This window comes from Carcharodon carcharias, chromosome 11, assembly GCF_017639515.1.
Source record: "Carcharodon carcharias isolate sCarCar2 chromosome 11, sCarCar2.pri, whole genome shotgun sequence".
Classification (NCBI taxonomy): domain Eukaryota; kingdom Metazoa; phylum Chordata; class Chondrichthyes; order Lamniformes; family Lamnidae; genus Carcharodon; species Carcharodon carcharias.
Genome location: NC_054477.1, coordinates 162,878,619 through 162,898,131, shown reverse-complemented (window position 1 = coordinate 162,898,131; position 19,513 = coordinate 162,878,619). Strand labels below are relative to the sequence as shown.

At 45.1% G+C, this 19,513-nt stretch overlaps 1 protein-coding gene across 1 annotated transcript; it reads left to right on the top strand.

Annotated features, from left to right (window-relative positions):
- The first annotated feature begins 381 nt into the window (after window positions 1–381).
- Window positions 382–16,633, top strand: LOC121283794 (sperm axonemal maintenance protein CFAP97D1-like). Its single transcript, XM_041198516.1, has 5 exons — window positions 382–503; window positions 7,788–7,868; window positions 9,645–9,763; window positions 12,606–12,798; window positions 16,515–16,633. The coding sequence occupies exons 1-5, from the start codon at window positions 411–413 to the stop codon at window positions 16,623–16,625; spliced, it is 597 nt and encodes a 198-aa protein (XP_041054450.1). The 5' UTR covers window positions 382–410; the 3' UTR covers window positions 16,626–16,633.
- Window positions 16,634–19,513: the final 2,880 nt, after the last annotated feature.

Genomic DNA, 19,513 nt, shown 5'->3' with positions numbered 1-19,513 from the left:
TTACCCATAACTTGCTTTATCCACTGGTGCTGCCTGGCCTGCTGAGTGTTTGCATAATTTTCTGATTTTACCTCACATCTGCAGTCCTTCGCCTTTGGGTCGTGCTGTGTGGGGTGGGGGGAGCTTTTGTGTACATCACACAGTGGCGGGTCCAGGGACAGGGAAGGTCCAGTTGGGACAATGAGGCAGTGATTCCACCAGGCTTTATTAGCCTCTGGTCAAACATATTGAACAAAAGGCCTGGGTTGGAGCTATTCGCTCGCTTGTCATAGCAACTGACACATGATCCGGCGCAAACACGCCAGGCACACGGGAGCTTTGGGTGCCCCTGAAGCCACATCCAGCATCCTGAACCGGGCAGGAATCGCTGCATTTCGGGAAGGCCGAGCCCCTGTCAGCTGCTCTCCGCGATGCACCGCGCCTATCAGCCCATTCTCCCCAGTGGAAGCAAATACTTACAGGAGAAATGGGACCGAGCTTGTTACCATGATCACCGGCGGAAGGTAGGGGAGAAGGGAGCAGGGAGAGCTGCTGGTAATAAATCAGCTTTGGCTCTGCTGTCATGTGAAGTACAGGTGCTAGGCAGCAGCTATTTGGTTGGGACATAAATGTAAAGAAACGTCAATTTAACCAAACAATTAGCGAATGTAGGATTGCTTCTGTTTCAAGGAATTTCCTCCTTGTCTGTCCGATCCTTTTCAGCTTGAACATATAAACTGTACTGGGATATTATTTTTTATCTACAGGCAATTATATATTTGTTAAAATTTCGTGCTCGATTTCCCCTTGTCACTTTTTCTAGCTTTTATTGTAATGTCAACACTAGATGTCAAAATTGCCATATAAATCCTGTATGTAAACAGTTTCCTGTAACAAGTTGCAAGCTCTGGCCACAGGTGGCACAATGGAGCGACTTTCCGAAGTTTCACCCCGCCAACTCGGTTGCCACCTTGCATAGAGATAAAAGCAGTTTACGTTCCCTAACTCACCCCAGGCTGCACCGCAGGTCATTTGAAAAAAATTGTTTCTTGCATTATATCAGCGAGAATGCTACAAAATGACTCCATTGGCTGTAAAATTTTTTTGGGACATCCGAAGCTGGTGAAAGGAGCTACATAAATGCGAGCATAATATAAAAGCAAAATGCTGCCGATGCTGGAAATCTGAAATAAAAACAGAAAGTGCTGGAAAAACTCAGCAGGCCTGGCATCATGGTGGAGAGAGAAACAGAGTTAATGTCTCAACTCAAATATGATTCCTTTTCAGAACCTGAAGAACAGTCATATTTGACTCATAAGGTGAACTGTTTCTCTCTCCAAAGTGACTGTATAAATGGAAGTCTTTGCTCTTTTAATTGAATGAGCCGGTTTTAAACTGAAACAGTAATTGAGGCCAACCTGTCAATCATGTTACTTCATCAATGGTGTTACATTGAAATGTTTCATTATGCGAACACATTTCATAAATAGTTCAAATAACTTTACATGGAACTGTTGCCCTTTGATGTATTGCTTCTGTAACTGGTGCAAACAATATGCAATTCATCACAGTTTGATTAAGAATGCATTGTTTATCATTTATATGGTCAGTAACCACAAGGTCTATTAAGGCAGGTCCATTTATTTTATCATTTTGTTATAAATATTGGCCCTAGATAGACTGGTGAGATCGCCCATATTAGGGCAGAACATAAATGCATTATAAAGCAGTGCAGATTTTCAGAGTTATTGGATCTTGTGTCAGCCAAGTAATCATGATCTCCTGGAGCTTCTGGGATTGGGGAGAACTTTCTCCAGAGGTCCCCCACCTCCCTCCACCACCACCACCCCCCCCCCCCCCACCCCCCTTCATAAATTGGCCTAATTTGTCAGCCCTAGGTCAGAGGGTAGCCCTCATAATCCAGGCTGGCTCTCCAGTTCAGTACCAAGGGAATGCTGAACTGTCAGAGATGCCATCTTTTTGGATGAGATGTTAAACCAAGCGGGATGCTCTTCTCAGAGTGCTGAAGACCCCATGGCCAACAGTAGGGGAGTTCTCCATGATGTCCTGGCCAATATTTATCCCCTCCACCAATTGCACTAAAATAAATGAACTGGTCATTTATCCCATTGCTGTATTTGGGACCTTGCTGTGCACAAAGTGGATGCTGCACTTCCTGCATTACAACAGTGACTACACTTCAAAATGTACTTCATTTGCTGTAAAGCACTTTGGGATGTCCTGAGGTTACTAAAGGTGTTGTAGGAATGGGAACCCTTTTCTCTAGTCTTCCCTTTTCTTTTTTTTTGCTTCTTCTATGACTTGCATGGGGTGGGGAAGTGCGGGGCTCAGGGTGGGGGGGCGGGGGGTGGTGTGAATGTTGTGCGTGGGGCGTGGGGAACAGTGAATAGAGAGTTGCAGAAGTTAAAACTCGCTGGGGCTAAACAGGCCACCCGCTATTGATAGGTTATCTGCTTTTTCACAGTCCATGTGTTTGCAAATCCAATGTGAACTGGAAGTCACGTGGTGTTCTGACTCAGTGACAGAGAATTACCATGGAGCCAGGCTGTGGCATATTAAAAGGGAAATGGATAAGTATTTGAAAAGGAAACAGAATCTAAAAATGGCACTGGGAAATTGGTTTACGATAGGCAGCTCCAGTTGGAGTGTGAGGTCTTGCACAGGGGCTCACTTCCACAAATCACCGGTTAGGCCCCAACTGGAGTGTTGTTTCCAATTCCGGGCATCGCACTTTAGGAAGGATGCCAAGGCCTCGGAGAGGGTGCGGAGGAGATTTACTAGACTGGGGCCAGGGATGAGGGATTTCAGTTCATGTGAAGAGACTGGAGAAGCTGGGATTGTCCTCCTTAGAGCAGAGAAGGCTAAGAGGAGATTTAATAGAGGTGTTCAAAATCATGGCTTGGTTTGATAGAGTAAATAAGGAGAAACTGTTTCCAGCGGCAGGAGAGTCAGTAACCAGAGGAAACAGATTGAAGGTGATTGGCAAAGGAACCAGTGGGGAAGATGAGGAATTTGTTTTACTATGCAACAAGTTGTGATCTGGAACCCACTACCTGATAGGGTGGTGGAAACAGATTCAATAGTAACTATGAAAAGGGAAGTGGTTGTAATCTTGAGGGGGAAAGCTTGCAGAGCTATGGAGAAAGAGCAGGAACTGTGTGTGAGTATTAGGTGGCCCTTTCAAAGTGCTGGCATAGTCACGATGGGCTGAATGGCCTCCTACTGGGCTGTAAGATTCTATGACTCATGTTGTGCCGTGATTTCAATGAAGCTGCATTAATTCCTGCTGATTTTCAAAGCTAAAGCTCGTGCTTTTGAACTTCATTGGCCAGGTTGCACTTTTAAGTGGCAGCATGTATGGAGTAACTAGGTGGTTTCCGTGGAAACACAAATTATTTGCGTGATGGATTGAGTGAGATGAATAATGTTATAGGGTGCTACAGATGTTTGGACATTAAATGAGGTCCATGTGTTGGTGGAAATCTGAGTGATTGTCGAATCTGGTTAAGGGCCTGGTTCACAGCTCATGTAAACATTTTGGAACTTCAATGCAATGAATCACACAAAAAGTTCACCCTCACAATGTGGCTGTGAGATTCACCCACTGCCTTCTCCCTGCTCGAAGGGGCGGATGTGTGGTTGTCAGTGTTTGAATTTGAGGCTAGCTGCGGAGAATTCACCAGTTTCAAACATTTGGCTGACATGTCCTCGGGCTAGTGAGTTTTAATGGAATGATAAAGTGGCTGACAGCAATTTGCAACAGGCTTTGCTCAATAGACTAACAGCCAGGCATAGAGATAGAGAGGGACGTAATAGCATGACCCTCTTATGGAAATGATTTAATCTGTGTGCCGGAGCCTGGTTGGCTTTCTAAAGGGAATTGGTTAAGTGTCTGAAGGGAAAGCATTTCCAGGACTATGGAAAAAGAATGGGGGGAGTGGGAGTGAGTTGATCTTGCAGTTAGCCAGCGTGGGCTTGATGGGCTGAATGGTCTCCTGTGCTGTAACCATTCTATGATTCTAATCAGATTAGAGACTGGAATGGCCTCCCGCATCCTTCCCTGAATCGGGCATCAGAGTGCCAGAAAGAGGAGGAAAATCCAGTGTTCAGGCTGTTTGGTGTCTCGGGGGAGAAAAGGTGGAATTGTCACAACAACAACTTGCACTTATATAGAGCTTTAAATATCGTCACCATCCCAATGAGCTTCACAGGAGTAATTACCAAACAATATTTGACACTGAAGCCCGGAGGGAGTGATTAGAACAGGTGACCAAAATCTTTGTCAAAGAATTAGGTTTTGAGGAGCATCTTATAAAAAGCAGAGTGAGGCAGAGAGGTTCAGAGAGGGAATTCTAGAGCTTAGGGCCCAGACAACTGAAGGCACAGCTGCCAATGGTGAAGTGATGGAAGGCGGGGATGGGCAATGTTGTAATATGCCTTTAAGGGATAGGAGCATGACATCACTAGAAAGGAAGTGTGTCCTGTGATCCGGTTTTAGTTTCACTTTTGCTTTTAAGCAGAGCAGACACGCACAGCTCTGTTACTGGTGTCTTCAAGTTTTCTACCTCTGTATAAATGTTCCCAGGCTCCTAAGTCTAAATAAATGAACCCACAACATGTTTACCTAATCCCATATGAGACATTGGTGCCTTTTTATCATGGTAAAATCATGACAGGCAAGAGGCCAAAATTGGAGGAACACAGATACCCTGGAGGGTTGTGAGACTGGAGGTGGTTACAGAGAAAGGAAGGGGTGAGGGCATGGGGGGAATTGAAACAAGGATGCGAATTTTAAAATAAAGGCAATACTGGCTGTCCTGTCAATGTATATCATTCAGGACAAGGGGGTGATGGGTGAATGAAATTTGGTACTAGCATGGGTGTCGATAGGACAAGTGACGATCACTAAAAGCTCTGAGGGAAGTCAATGTATGGAGAAGTATGCAGACAATGTACAATGCCAGGTTGGAGTGTGTTCTCAATAGATTTTTGGATACATAGGGAATCGAGGGATATGAGGATATAGCAGGGAGGTGCAACTGAGATGAAAGATCTGCCAGGACCTTATTGAATGGTGGTGCAGGCTTAAAGGCTCGATCGGCCTACTCCTGCTCCTATTTCTTATGTTCTCATGTTCTGATCAGCATTAGAATTGATGTTGCTAGAATAGCAAATGTGCTTGGGTCTTCTGACAAAGACTGCCAAAGGAACTCATTATAACAGAAATTATTAAGCAGGTGAGTGTTTGGGTCATATAATTACTGCTATAAGCTGCAAAAAGGTCTTTAAATCAAGGGGAACACTCTGCGATAACAGTTTATGCATGCTATTGATTACAAATCATTCTGTCCAAGCTTATATAATATAATGGGTCGTTTGGAGGAGTACAATGGAGCTACAAGGGCTTCCATAGGTTCATTAACTCTTGCTCCCAAGAATTCTCAGTTTTCTCAAATTGCTGATACCAACTGATCCCAGTGTTCTGTTTGGGATTGATCCACCAAAAAGGCAACAGTGTTAAAACCAACCCTCTCCGAAGCTCCAGCTCCAAAACAAACCAGCAATAAGAAATAGAAATGCAAATTAAGAAGTTTAAGTGAAGATTTGAAAGCGGCGTTCAAAGATATGAAGGGTTTAGATATAGTAAATAAGGGGAAACTGTTTTCAGTGGCAGGAGGGTCATTGGGCAGAGACACAGATTTAAGATAAATCGGCAGAAGAACTGGAGGGGGAAATGAGAATTTTTTTTTTTTACACAGCAAGTTGTGACCTGGAATGTTCTGCTAGAAAGGATGGTGGAAGCAGATTCATTAGGGACTTTTTAAAGGAAAATTTGATGAATTCTTGAAAAGGAAAGAAATTCAGGGCCCTGGGAAAAGAGCCAGGGGAGTGGGATTAATTGGCTTTCAAAGGGCCAGCACAGGGATGATGGGCTGAATGACTTCCTTCTGTGCCATCTGATTTTAAATAGGGCTATATTTCCATAGCTCACAGATTGACGGGTGTCTCACTGAATCCTGGGGGTCCATTCCACTCGTGCAGCAGATCAGGACCCCCTACATGCCCTAGCCTTGGGCAGGAGACCCTGTTTCAAACCCCAGGGGCAGGGGTCATTTTTTTGGCTGGGGTAGTTACCAGTGCTTGCAAAGTTACATAAACCCAGCACAGTATGATCCACCTAAGGCCCCTAGCTCTGGCTTGCCAACCTTGGTTGGATGTATACCAAGAGGGTTCAACACATGTCCTCCTGCCTCATGCCACCCCCTTCCCCACAATCCCGCTATTACTCCCCTGACACGACAGTCCTTAAGGTTCCCAGGTTTACTCCCACCTGTGTCTGGGAGAATACTGGAGACTCATGGAAGATTGACAATTGATCCAACTGGGCCAAAGTTGAAAAATTAACTCTTTATTTTGGCCTGTGCTACCAGACAGGATAATTGATCTGTTCTGTGATTGATTAGTTTACCAAATTTTTTGGGCCTTCACAAAGCTGGGAGACTTGTCAAGGACATAAAGAATAGAATTTCTGATGGAAGCCTGTGAACCCGGTGTTGCCAACCTGGTCCGGAGTGTCCAGGAATTAATTCATCTCACTGCTGGGAGCAAAAACCCAAGAGAAAATTCATAGATAGTGGTGTTAAAAAAGGGCAGTTTATAAAAGAATTCTTTGAACAGTCTTCTTCACTAGCTATAAGAACATACGAGATAGGAAGAAAAATCATTGAGTAACAGTCAGGAATCATCCAATCAGAAGAGTCTGTTTGATTTCTGATTGCCCGTGGGAATTTAGTGGACCTGGGTGACCAATAGGGAGATCGTGGAGGCGGTCCATTCAAGGTGGGAGACAGTTGTGTTGCAACAACCAGGGAAATATCCAACCAGCGTTGACAACCCTACCCTGAACTGGCCCCCTTGATACGTTGGTGGGAGGAGGGTGGGGAGCAAGTGGTTTCCCTCCTATAAGCTGACCCCTCCCACCCTGGGGGAGGGGAAGGGAAACTAGGCTTTCTGCCCTCTCTAGCCCAGGAATTCTGCAGCTGTAAAGGTGTAAAATTTCTCATCAACACTATTGACAGATCTTGGCTCATTTAATGGCACACACACACACACAAAGCTGTCCAGTGAGATGGAAGAATAATGATGCACATGTACAGATCAAGTGGGATTGTTAGTCAATAAATCAAATCTCTTCAGTAACAGTCAAATCAATGCTATAGAGTGTACAGCGCAGAAACAAGCCTTTTCCAGTGTTAATGCTTCAGGTGAGCCTTCTCTCAAAAAAAAACTATTGAGTTAACTGAGGGTTAATGAAAAATTTCAAAACTGAGATTGACAAATCTTTTGTTAGCCAAGAATGTTAGGGTTTATGGAACCAAGGTGGGTAGATGAAGTTAAGATCTAATCAGCCTTGGTCTAATTGAATAGCAGAGCAGGCTCGAGGGAATGAATGGTGCTCCCAGTAAATATTGATTTTTTTTAATGATATACTTGATATATGTACAAAAAATTCTGCTCTTTGCCAATGTACACTCATCATTTTATTAGTCAAACTGCGAGAAGAATGAGAGGTGAAATGACATAAGCCAAGAGAATCTAATCTGAAGTTTGCTTGATCCTTCCATTGGGATCATTCTGTGCCTGACTAACTTATCCATTTTCAGATCTAATTGGGAGTTGATGTTATCAAACTGTCAGCTCCATTCAGCATGGGTTGAGAGAACAAAAACGGTGGCTGTGCTCTTTAATTATTGGACTATCCCATTTCATTTGACCTTCTCTTGCAGGTCAAAGCTGCTAAATCGACAATTGACAACAATTCTCCCGAAACCTTCTCTCATCTTAACCTGAAATTTAAGAAGCTGAAGGTAATGTCTGTTGTGTTCTAATTTTCTGCCGTTTCTTATTTCACTCGTTCCCTTCACATTCTTTTAATTGTTACTGGTGTGAGGCTATTCGCTCCCCAGGACTGTGCACTTCCCAGCGTCCATGTGACTGAGATCCTGTGGAGCAATTGTTATTAAAAATAAATAAATGAAACCAGGGAAAGTTTACAAAGTGCGGAAGGAGCCTTTTAGGATGCATAAACCTGCTTTGGACTGCAAGTCAATGATAAAACTGTAGCCCAAGAGACAAGATGTGGGGGAGCTCAAAAACTAAGGGCCAGAAGTATAAGATTGTCACTAACAAATTCAATCGGGAATTGAGGTAAAACTTCTTTACCCAGAGAGTGGTGAGAATGTGGAACTCACTACCACAGAGAGTGGTTGAGGTGAATGGAGGTGAGGGGAAGCTGGATGAACACACGAGAAAGGAATAGAAGGATATGCTTATAGAGTGAGATGAAATAGGGTAGGAGGAGGCTCATGTGGAGCATAAACACCGGCATCAGCCAATTGGGCTGAATGGCCTATGTCTGTAGGTTTTGTGTTTATACTCATGCCAGTATTAATTATAAATTAGATTGATTCTAGAAAATACAGCTCACAGACTTCTACTTCTAAATACAGCTGCTACCCATGCTAATGCACAATAGGTCTCTCAGCGGTCCATCAGAAGTGCTGGTTCAACTGATTTTACACAGCCAGCTTGTGTTAAGATGTGGAAAAATCTTAATGGTGTTGAGTAACTCTGAGAAACAGTGCAGGAAGTATTATTTGCAGTGCTGATATTAGCGAGACACCCAGTTAACATGTTTCCCAGGCTCCAATAGCATCAGGCAAAGTTGTTTACCACCGGAACTGCACATCAGGGGTGAAACGTTGGTGGAAAATAACTGGAATTTGTGCCAAAATGTGGGATGGAAAATGATAACGTGTAGCACAAATGATGAGGCGATGTTTTGCTTTAATTCATTCTCGGGATGCAGGGTCACTGGATGTAAAGTCTGGAAAGTGAAATTGCTTCAGCGTTTTTAAATTTAATTACCCCCTCCCTCAGTTCCCTCCCCTCCTCTTCTGAAGATAGAGTCACCTTGAGTCACTGTTCAAATTTCACTCCAGAGATTTGAGCCCGTAATCTAGGCTGATACTTCCAGTGCAGTACTGAGGGAGTGCTGCACTGCCAGAGAGGACTTTCAGACAGGACATTAAACCAAGGCCCTATCTGCCCACTCAAGTAGATGTAAAAGATCCCATGGACCTACTTGAAGAGGAGCAGGCGATATCTCCCTAATGTCAGGGCCAATATTTATCCCTCAACCAACATCACTAAAAACAGATTATCTGGTCATTAACAAATTGCTGTTTGTGGGTTAAAAACCAAAAATGCTGGAAATAGTCAGCAGGTCAGGCAGCATCTGTTGAGAGAGAAACAGGGTTAACGTTTCTGGTCGGTGACCCTTCATCAGAATTGCTGTTTATGGGAATTTACTGTGTGCAAATTGGCTGCTGCATTTCCTACATTCCAACAGTGACTACATTTCAAAAATACTTAATTGGCTGTAAAGTGGTTTGGGACACTGAGGTCATGAAAGGTGAATGTGATATCGAGTCTTTTTGGGAGACCGACAAAGTAAGTTTCCATAACAATCAGCCAGGGCCGGAAAGTCAGTTTCATGTCCTTAAATGTAAAATATGGATTTGTACTTTCCATAAAGAATAGAGTTAAAAGGTGCTCATTGTGTTTTATATATAACATCCCAGCTTGAGGAAGAGAGACTGTCCACTATTGAAAGAGATAACCAGCTGTTGCTTCAAAAGATGTCCACCATTATGAGGACCACAGGCCGAATTGACAACAAGAATGAGTATAAACTGAAAAGGTAACAGCCCTTACTTATTTTCTTCCTTTTTAGTTGCAGACTCTGACAGTTATTTAGATATGTGCCAATGGCTTTTCAGTTCTGTGGTGGCAAGCAGTTTGAATTCTTTGTTTCTTTTATTAAATATCTAGGGTTACCAACTCTCCAGGATTGTCCTGGTGCTACCGGGAAAATAATTAGGGAATAAAAAAAAATGTTTCATTTTCATTGACTCATACAGCACAGAAGGAGGCCATTCGGCCCATCATGCTTGCACTGACTGTTTGAAAGAGCTATCCAATTGGACTCGAACTCAAGTTCTGTCGAAGGGTCATGAGGACTCGAAACGTCAACTCTTTTCTTCTCCGCTGATGCTGCCAGACCTGCTGAGTTTTTCCAGGTAATTCTGTTTTTGTTTTTGTTTTGGATTTCAGCATCCGCAGTTTTTTTGTTTTTATCCAATTAATCCCGCTGCCCTGCTCTCTCCCCATAGCCCTGCAAAAAAGAATTCCCTTCAAATATTCTCTCCAATCCTCTTCTGAAATTGAATCTGCTTCCACTGCCCTTTCGGTAGCACATTCCAGATCACAACAACTCGCTGTGTAAGTTTTATATCCTCGTGTCGCCTCTGGTTGTTTTGCTGATCACCTTACGGCGTGTGTGGTGCAATGGCCTCTGAGGTTGCTCTGCGCCAACACAATGTATTTGCACATGCGCCAGCCATGCACCATTTAATGGCTGCTTTGTGTTGGCATCAAATGCAGCCATCATCTTAAACCTGTGTCCTCTGGTTAATTACCAACCATCTTGTCACTGGAAACAGTTTCTCCTTATTTAGTCTACCAAAACCACTCATGATTTTGAACGCCTCGATTAAAACTTTTAACCTTCTGTGCTCTAAGGAGAACAATCCCAGCTTCTCCAGTCTCTCCTCATTAACTGAAGTCCCTCATGCCTGGAACCATTCAAGTAAATCTCCTCGGTACCCTCTCCAAGGCCTTGACATCCTTCATAAAGTTTGACACCCAGAATTAGACGCAATGGGTAGGGTGTCATGCTCCCCCACCTGCAGGTTTGATGCCCTGTCCGCTGCCTACCTGCCCCTGCCCCTCCCCCTGCCCCTGCCCCCACCATCATTATACTTAAGGGCCTCAGCCTGCCACTGTTGGACTTTAACTGGTGACTGGAGAGGCACAGGTCAAAGAGTATGCCTGGCAGGTTTCTCAGTGCGGCCTGGTAGCGGGTGGGCCCTCCTCAGCAGGCCTCCTGCAACAACAGAGGAACCCTCAAGGTTTTACTGCACCTCCAGTTTCCCTACCCCTGCTTGACTGTCCAGCCGCCCCCTGGCCACCATGCACTCACCCTCCTTGCCAGGGCCTGTCATACACTTAGCCAAATCCGTTCCAGTGTCACACACCTCTGTCCCGAAGTGCATGGAAAGTAGCCCGCCTCAGATTAGCCGGCACGTCTCTGAGGTGGGAGTTCCTGTTCCAGCTGTGCTGGTGAGGGGTGGGGGAGGGGGAATCCCACCTGCAGCCTTGTGAAGGCTAATTGTCCATTAAAAGGCCACAGGACAGCTGGTGTCCCTCTTGGTGGGCCTCGCCCAACTTTTTAGCTGGCAGTTGAGGGGGTTGGAGCAGGGAGTCAGCAAAAGACTGCAGATGCTGGAAATCTGAATTCAAGACTGAAAATGTTGGAAATTCTCAGCAGGTCGGGCAGCATCTGTGGAGATAGAAACAGAGTTAACGTTTCGAGTCCATGACCTTTCACCAGAACCCCAGTGTGTTAGAGTTAGAACCCCAGGGTTAGCGTAACTTTCTTTATTATTCTATACCTATATAAATGAAACCAAATGTTCTGCAAGGCTTTTTAAAAACCTCTAAATTTTTCCTGCTACGTCCAAAGATTTGTGTACACACATCGACAGTCCTGTTTCTGCACCCACATTGAAATTCTACCATTTGGTTTATATTGCCTCTCAATCTTCCCACCAAAGTTACGCACTTCACAGTTCCCTGCATTAAATTGTGTTTGCCATGTGTCTGTCCATTTCACAATCCTGTCGCTATCCTCCTGAATTTTGTTACTGATTATTTTTTAACACTGATTAGATATAAAATTATTGGAGACAGGATTAGGAAGGATGTTTGACTGACGGCCATTCACCATCCAATCAGGCAATTCAGAGACTGTGGCCCTCCAATTGGCAGTGGTGGGTGGATCATTGTGAGGATAGACATGTTGGGTGGCCAATGGTGGACCATGAGGTGCGGGGAGGTGGTTGGATAATTGGAGGCAGGAATTCATGGGATGAAAACTCCAGGAATGCGTCCAACCTGTGTTGGCAACCCAAGTGCATATCACATTGCTGGAAATCTTGGTTTAAACAGGAGGCTGAGAAGGCCTGATGGTGAGAGAAAATATATGAACAAAGATGATGGTCTGCTGACGCTGTCACGATGCAATTCAGCAATATTATTCTCGGGTTCATCTATGCTGAGTCTCCCAGTGCCATAGGGAGGGAACACTACACTGTCAGAGGCGCTGGCTTTTGGATGATACATTAAACCGAGGTCCCAACAGCCCCCTGTTGTATCATGATCTCATGACACTATTTTGAATAAGATCAGGAGAGTTTTCCCCAGTGTCCTGGTCGATCATTCCTCAAATGGTCATTCCCCTCATTTCTATTTGTGGGAGCTTGCTGTGTGCAAATTGGTTACTGCCTTTGCCCACGTGATAACAGTGACTACTCTTCCAAAGTAATTAATCCCTGGGAAATGCTTGGAGATGTCCTAAAGACTGGATAAGGTGCTGATTGAATGTGAGCTTTATCTTAAACTGCCGTCTTTTCAATAATCAGTTTGAACAATGAAAAGCGTCAGCGAGAACAACTGCGAGTCAATCGCGAGAACAAGACCATGCGGGAGCGCCTCAAGATGGTCCAGCCCCAGTACGATCATCTCAAATTGCATGAGGACTGGTATAAAGCTGAGAAACTCATGGACCACATTGCTCGATACCCCCGGGGCTGGTACAATGCACAGAACTCAAAGGTAATTCCCTCAGTCTCAATGAGACACCAGTGCTGTTCCTTGCCCAGCTTGTGTAACGCGTGTCTGCTGCTTCAGTGAATAATTTAATTCTCTCCCCTCACTTGATCCTACTCCAGCACCTGCTTCTTTAAGACACCCCAGAATGTCCCAAATACAACATTGTGCTTTGTTCACAGTGGCCAACTCAACCCTGTACCTGCCAGGCTGTTCAAAGCTAAAGAGACTAAGCGCAGACTGGGTGAGCGCTTTGCAGAACACCTTCACTCGGTCCACATGCATGACCCAGACCTTCCTGTGACTTGCTATTCCAATTCACCACCCTGCTCTCATAATCACTTGTCCATCCTTGGCCTGCCGCATTGTTCCAGTGAAGCCCAACACAAACTGGAGGAACAACACCTCATCTTCCGATCAGGCACTTTACAGCCTTCCGGACTTAACATTGAGTTCAACAACTTCAGACCATGAACTCTGTCCTCCATTTTGAATTTTTATCCCCCAAATGCCAGTCTGTATCTTATTCTGGTATATTTACTTTCAAACAGTGTTGATCCCTTTTCTGCTATTAACACATTCTGTTATTTTGCTTTCAGACAGTGCTGACCTTTATTCTGCTATTCACACCTCCTCTGGACCAAGGTTTTAGTCTTTCATACTATCATTACCACTCCCTTTGACTTGTGTTCCATGACATCTTTGTCATTTAATCTCACCTGACCTTCTATTTTGCTCCACCTGCCCCTTTACCACCCCACTCTTTTTAAACAGCATAAACCCCATCACCTTCCTGCTTCTCCCTAGTTCTAAAGAAGCCATATTGGACACAAAACCTTAACCCTGTTTCTCTCTCCACTGGTGCTGCCAGACCTGCTGAGTTTTTCCTGTTTCTCTTTCAGGTTTCCAGCTTCCGCAGTATATTACTTTTATTAACCCTTTACCTGCCAGGCTGTTCAAAAACTTCCATACAACCCTCCGAGATCTGTGCGCTCCTTCAACTCTTGCCTCATACGCATCCCCAATCTCCATCTCACCACCAGTGGCGGCCATGCCTTTAGTTACCCGGGTCCTAAACTCTGGAATTCCTTCGCTTCTCTGCCTCTCTCTTCTCCTTTAAAACACTCCTTAAACCCTACCTCTTTGAACAAGATTTTGGCTATCTAACCTAATATCTCCTAAACAAAAACAGAATTACCTGGAAAAACTCAGCAGGTCTGGCAGCATCGGCGGAGAAGAAAAGAGTTGACGTTTCGAGTCCTCATGACCCTTCGACAGTTCTGTCGAAGGGTCATGAGGACTCGAAACGTCAACTCTTTTCTTCTCCGCCGATGCTGCCAGACCTGCTGAGTTTTTCCAGGTAATTCTGTTTTTGTTTTGGATTTCCAGCATCCGCAGTTTTTTTGTTTTTATCTAATATCTCCTAAAGTGGCTCAGTGTCAAATTTTAGCTGATAACCCGCCTTGGGATGTTTTACAACAGTAAAGTCACTACGTAAATGCACTTCGTTGAAGTTGCTAGATTCACCAGACCCCGCACACTCTCTCTCCCCAAGCTGTCCATCACAGTCACCCCAGGAACAGTGAGAGTGTCTTATTTCCTACGAACAGTGTTGATTTATCCACTTGACTGCACCCACAGAGCACACTGCGCTGTGCTGCATTCCTCCTTAAACACATTACAAACCTCTGCACGGGGTTTTTAAACGATAAAAAAGCAAAGGCAAAAATGACTTGAGTAAATTGAAGGGATCCCTGGGTGAGGGACGTTGGAGTAGTCCCAGAGAGTCCCCAGCCCCCTCAGAACTCCCCACAACTCTCCGCCCACTCATTTTGAATTGACGCTGTGTCTCCTGCCAACGCAAGACAGCCGCTGATTATCATGGTACGCAGTCTTGCTGGGTGAGAGTGCAGATTGAAAGATTAAGGAGTGCCCCATTTGCTGTTCAGATGAAACCATCTCCAATCTGCGTTGTTATCTAGCAAGACAAGGTGCCAGGAGCAGCCTTGCTGTTTGGAGCATTGCTGTAATCCCTCTGCAGATTTTCACCCAGGTTTTCTTATGATACATCATAAGATAAAACGAAGAATCATTTTCTCCCCATACACCAGGACATTCTTATTCGATTCCCTCCCCTTTATTTCTCCTCTCCTGAAGATGCTGCCGCTCATCAGACTTTATATTAAAAAAACAGAGACAGTCAGTTTCAGTTCTCTTTAGGATTGCTGCAAGTTTGAATTTTACTTTAAAAAAAGAAGAGAAACTGAATGGAGAGGATGAGTATCACACTGCGGCTGGGGGAATGCGTAGATTTCTGATCTCTCTCACTTGTAATGACATCACGTCGGCACAACTATGCATGCCCTGCGTTGGCAGCAAACGCAGCCTTGAATTTAAGGTGTCAGCTGTGTCTCAGTTTCTCTTGCCTCTGAGTCAGAAGATTCTGGGTTCAAGTCCCACTCCAGGTCTTGAGTCCTGTCATGAAGCTACTAATGAACATAATATTTTGGAAAATATTTTACTTTTAAAATTGAGATTTAGCCTGTGGGTATGTCTCAATTGGATTAAAGCCAGCTAGTCTGGATGCATGGGTACTAGTTTTGATATGTAAGGGAGATAGCGGCATTTGCATTTTTTTGAATGGAGCATTCAAGAAGTGGGGTGGAAACTGATGCCTATCCGGCAGTTGGTACAATGAAAGGATTTTTATTGTTAGAGAGGTTTAGTTCAGAGGTTGTTGATACAATGAGAATTAACATTCAATGGGGCTGGTAGGTATAACTTCAATAGTTTTCAGGTGTGCAGAGCAGAGGCAATGTGAGATCAAAAGGCAGCTGTAAGCCTCCAACTGGCTCCACAGGAACCAAGTGAAAGGAACCTCATGTTGAATTTGTAAGGTGAAAATGCTTTGCCTGGTGTCTGGTTAAGTCTATGGGTTGCTGTTGCCTTAATGGAGATCAGTTTGGGAATTTGTTAAAAGTTATGATAGTAATAATTTGTAGCCGTGTGTACATATATTTTTAACTTGTGTAAATTAATGAAATGTTTCCTTTAGTTTAACATAAAACCTCGAGAACTGGTGACCTGATTCCTGAATTTAGAGTCGCATCTCAAACATAACACTTAAAATTATTGGTTATGACAGTTGTTTAAAGTTTCCCTCTGGGATTTTTAATAACTCCGCTTTACCAACTGCATCGGTCATAACAAGCCCAAAAATCTAGGCTGACACTCTCAGCTCAGTACTGACGGAGTGCTGCACTGTCAGAGGTGTTGTCTTTCAGATACAATGTTAAACCAAGGCTCTGTCTGCTCTCTCAAGTGGATGCCATCTTGATGAGCAGGAGAGTTCTTACTGGTATCCTAATACATATATCCATCAACCAACATCGCAAAAATAGATTTACTAGTCACGATCACATTGATGTTTCTGGGAGCTTGTTGGGCACAGATTGGCTGCCGTGTTTGCTACATCACAACAGTGACCAGACTTTAATAGTACGCCATTGGCTGTAAAGCCATTATGAAACGTGCTATCGAATTGCAAGTCTTTTCTTCTCTAAATGAGCATTTCTGAGAGTAGCGTTTAATTTCCAATGGAAAATCCTGTGTTTCTTTAAGGATTTGGGGGTACAATTGAAAGTATTCGACTTGTTTTATTTAAATTCATTAACTGTAGGGCTTTTCTTCCCTAACCCACATTTTTCATTTTCTTTTTCCAGCCCAAAGCAAGCAAATCCTCATTGGCCGAAGGAACCAATGAGGATAAAAACAAAGCAGCGTTAAGCAAGGGGCTCGAAGTAAAAGACAACAGGAAACATGGAGCAAAGTGAGAAAGCTGGACCAACTCCACAAGATATCCTCAATACTAACCCTCATTCTTAATGTTAGTGCATCTAAACAGTCTGCCTTTTCTTCAAATGATGGATGAAGCTGAAATCCAGCTGTTCATCTGTCGTTACTTCATGTGAGAATGCTTTTGAAAGTTGCGACATGATTGGACAGTCAGACACGCCTCACTTGTACTTTTCCCAATTTTCCCATCAGGCAAGATCCCACATCAAGTGCACATGTCAAGTTCACGTGTCAACTAATCAGGAGGATCAGCGAGTGACAGCCTATTGGGGGGTGCTGGGGGAGGGTGACTTGGGGGGAAGGTGGGAAGAGGGTATGAGGGAAGGGAATTGGGCAGGAAAGGGGGTTATGGGGATGCATTAGGGGAGAGGAGATTGGCTAAGGAGGCAGATATGGAGGATTTGGCTCAGGAGTTTTGGGTATTATGGTGGAAGCAGAATATTGGGGTGGGGGAGTTGGAGGTTTCGGGGTGTATGGTGGGGGCAGGGAGGATTGTGTGGAGAAATTGGGGGAGGTGGGTTTGAGACAGAATATGATGGGGCCATTATTAATATTGGGCAGGGGAGGGGGAAGCTAGGATGTGGGGGGTAATTTGGTGGGGAAGGAGCTATTGGTCAGGTGAGGGATTCGGGGGGGCTGTGATGGGGATACAGAGGATTGGGTGGGGGTTTGGGGGCACAGATGGGGATAGAGGTGAATGGGTGAGGGAGGGGGTTTGGGGGGCTCAGATCCGGATGGGGCAATTGTGGGGGGGAGTTAGGAGGCTCTGATGGGGATGGGGAGAATTGGGTGGGGGAGGGGATTGGGGGGCTCAGATCGGGATGGGGCAATTGTGGTGGGGGGGAGGGTTTGGAGGCTCTGATGGGGATTGGGAGGATTGGGTGGTGGAAGGGATTTGGGGGCTCTGATGGGGATGGGGAGGATTGGGTGGGGGAGGGGATTTGGGGGCTCTTATGGGGTAGGGGGGTTGGGTGGTGGAAGGGATTTGGGGACTCTGATGGGGATGGGGAGGATTGGGTGGTGGAAGGGATTTGGGGGCTCTGATGGGGATGGGGAGGATTGGGTGGGGGAGGGGATTTGGGGGCTCTGATGGGGTAGGGGGGTTGGGTGGGGGAGGGAGAGGGGGCCAGGAGCATAAGAAAATTCTGGAATATAATGTATAGAAATTTCATAATGACCAGAGCATGGAGCTGAATAGAAATAGGTTCAGTGTAAAGGTGTTTGTGTGTTTATTTGGAGATCTGGTGAAGGTTTCTATATTTTAATTTAATTTGTTGTATAACGGAATGAGATTGTGGTGTGGATCCTCAGTGCTCTGTGAAAGGAAAGCTCTAATTGCTGAGACTGCTCAATGTGTTAGTGAGATCACACATTCAGCAAAGTGTTCCATCACTCAGAGAGGTTTGTTTGGTCTCCTCCCTGGAAATATGGTCAGTGTGTGCAGCTCCCAGCAACATCACTGCTGCTGAGTTTAAGGCCCACGTGGTTAACTTGAGTTTCTGCCCCTCACCTACTCCACCCACATCATCTCCACCCAGAATAAACCACAGAAAACACATCCTGTAACACATAGCAACTTTCATATTTTTCTTCAAAGTAATTTACAGCATTTCTGACTTTGTGACCCACCCTGCACTTAAAAACAACTCCACCTTTCCTGCACCTGAAGGTGAAAGATCGCTTTGTGCAAAGTGTTTGCTGCTAATTTGGGTAGGTTGTTGTGATCTGGAGAGGACAGTGGAAGCAGAATCAACACTAACTTGGAAAGGAAACATTTGCAGGGTGATGGAAGAAGAGGAAGGATAGTGGGACTAACTGAATAGCCTGAAGAGCTAACAGGGGCGTGATGGGTTCAATGGCCTCTCTCTGAGCTGCATCGTTGTATGATTCAGTGATGGAACCTGTGGATGTTTGATGGTTCATCTCCGACACAAGAGACCATTGTTTTGAAAATGCAAATGTAAAGACAGACTTATTAGCCCATCTTCTGCTGCAGGTGATGTGCAATCTATCTCATTGCCACCTCTACCCCATCACATGTGTGTCCCTGGGGAAGTTAATGTGTAAATAATGCTCCAATCCCACCAACATAATGCAGGAAAGCTCCACAACGTTAAACTGATCTCCATGGTTCAGGAACCATTGTATCACACGCAGTAACAAATCATCTCAGCCTACAACCTACAGTCACAATCCTGATTAGATATTTTATCCTGTCAGCCAGCGCCTCTGGGAGAGAAACAGAGATAACGGCCGGGATGTTGAGCTCCCACTGGTAGTGAGCTTGGAGGCAGGAAGGGCGAGCGATTAGGTGGATGTCGGCTTACCAGAACTCTGTTGTCTTCCAGCTCCGTCAGAATTAAGTTCTGGGCGGGAAGGCCCATGGTCGACCTTTCCTCCTGCCCACCAAGTGGCCAATTAATGCCGACTTAAAGGTTTTATCCCACCTGGTATTAACCTAGCCACAGGTGGGCTTGTCACTGTGCAGTGTGCATAACAGCTAAAACTGTGCAGCCAGTTTGTCGCCTCCTGGAGGCGGAAGGAGGTTCTTTCAATCAAAGGCATTCAGCACCTGAATGAGATACTGGACATTGGGAAGTGGGGTCCTGCTGAGAGCCATGCCCCTGCCTTTGCTGCTGACCAAACCTCGCCCCCCCGCCCCCCCCACACCCCATTCCCTACAACCCCCTCCATGTGAACCCCACATTAATTACCCCTGTGGCCTGGGTCGCTCTGCAATCCTGGGGCTCCAGTGCCTGTCCTTCAGGCAGCAGCCACTGCCTCCCCAGTGGCGCTGCTGAGCACAAGTGCTGCCAATCTCTGATTGGCTGGCAGCTCTCGGTAGGTGAGACTTCAGCCCCTGAGG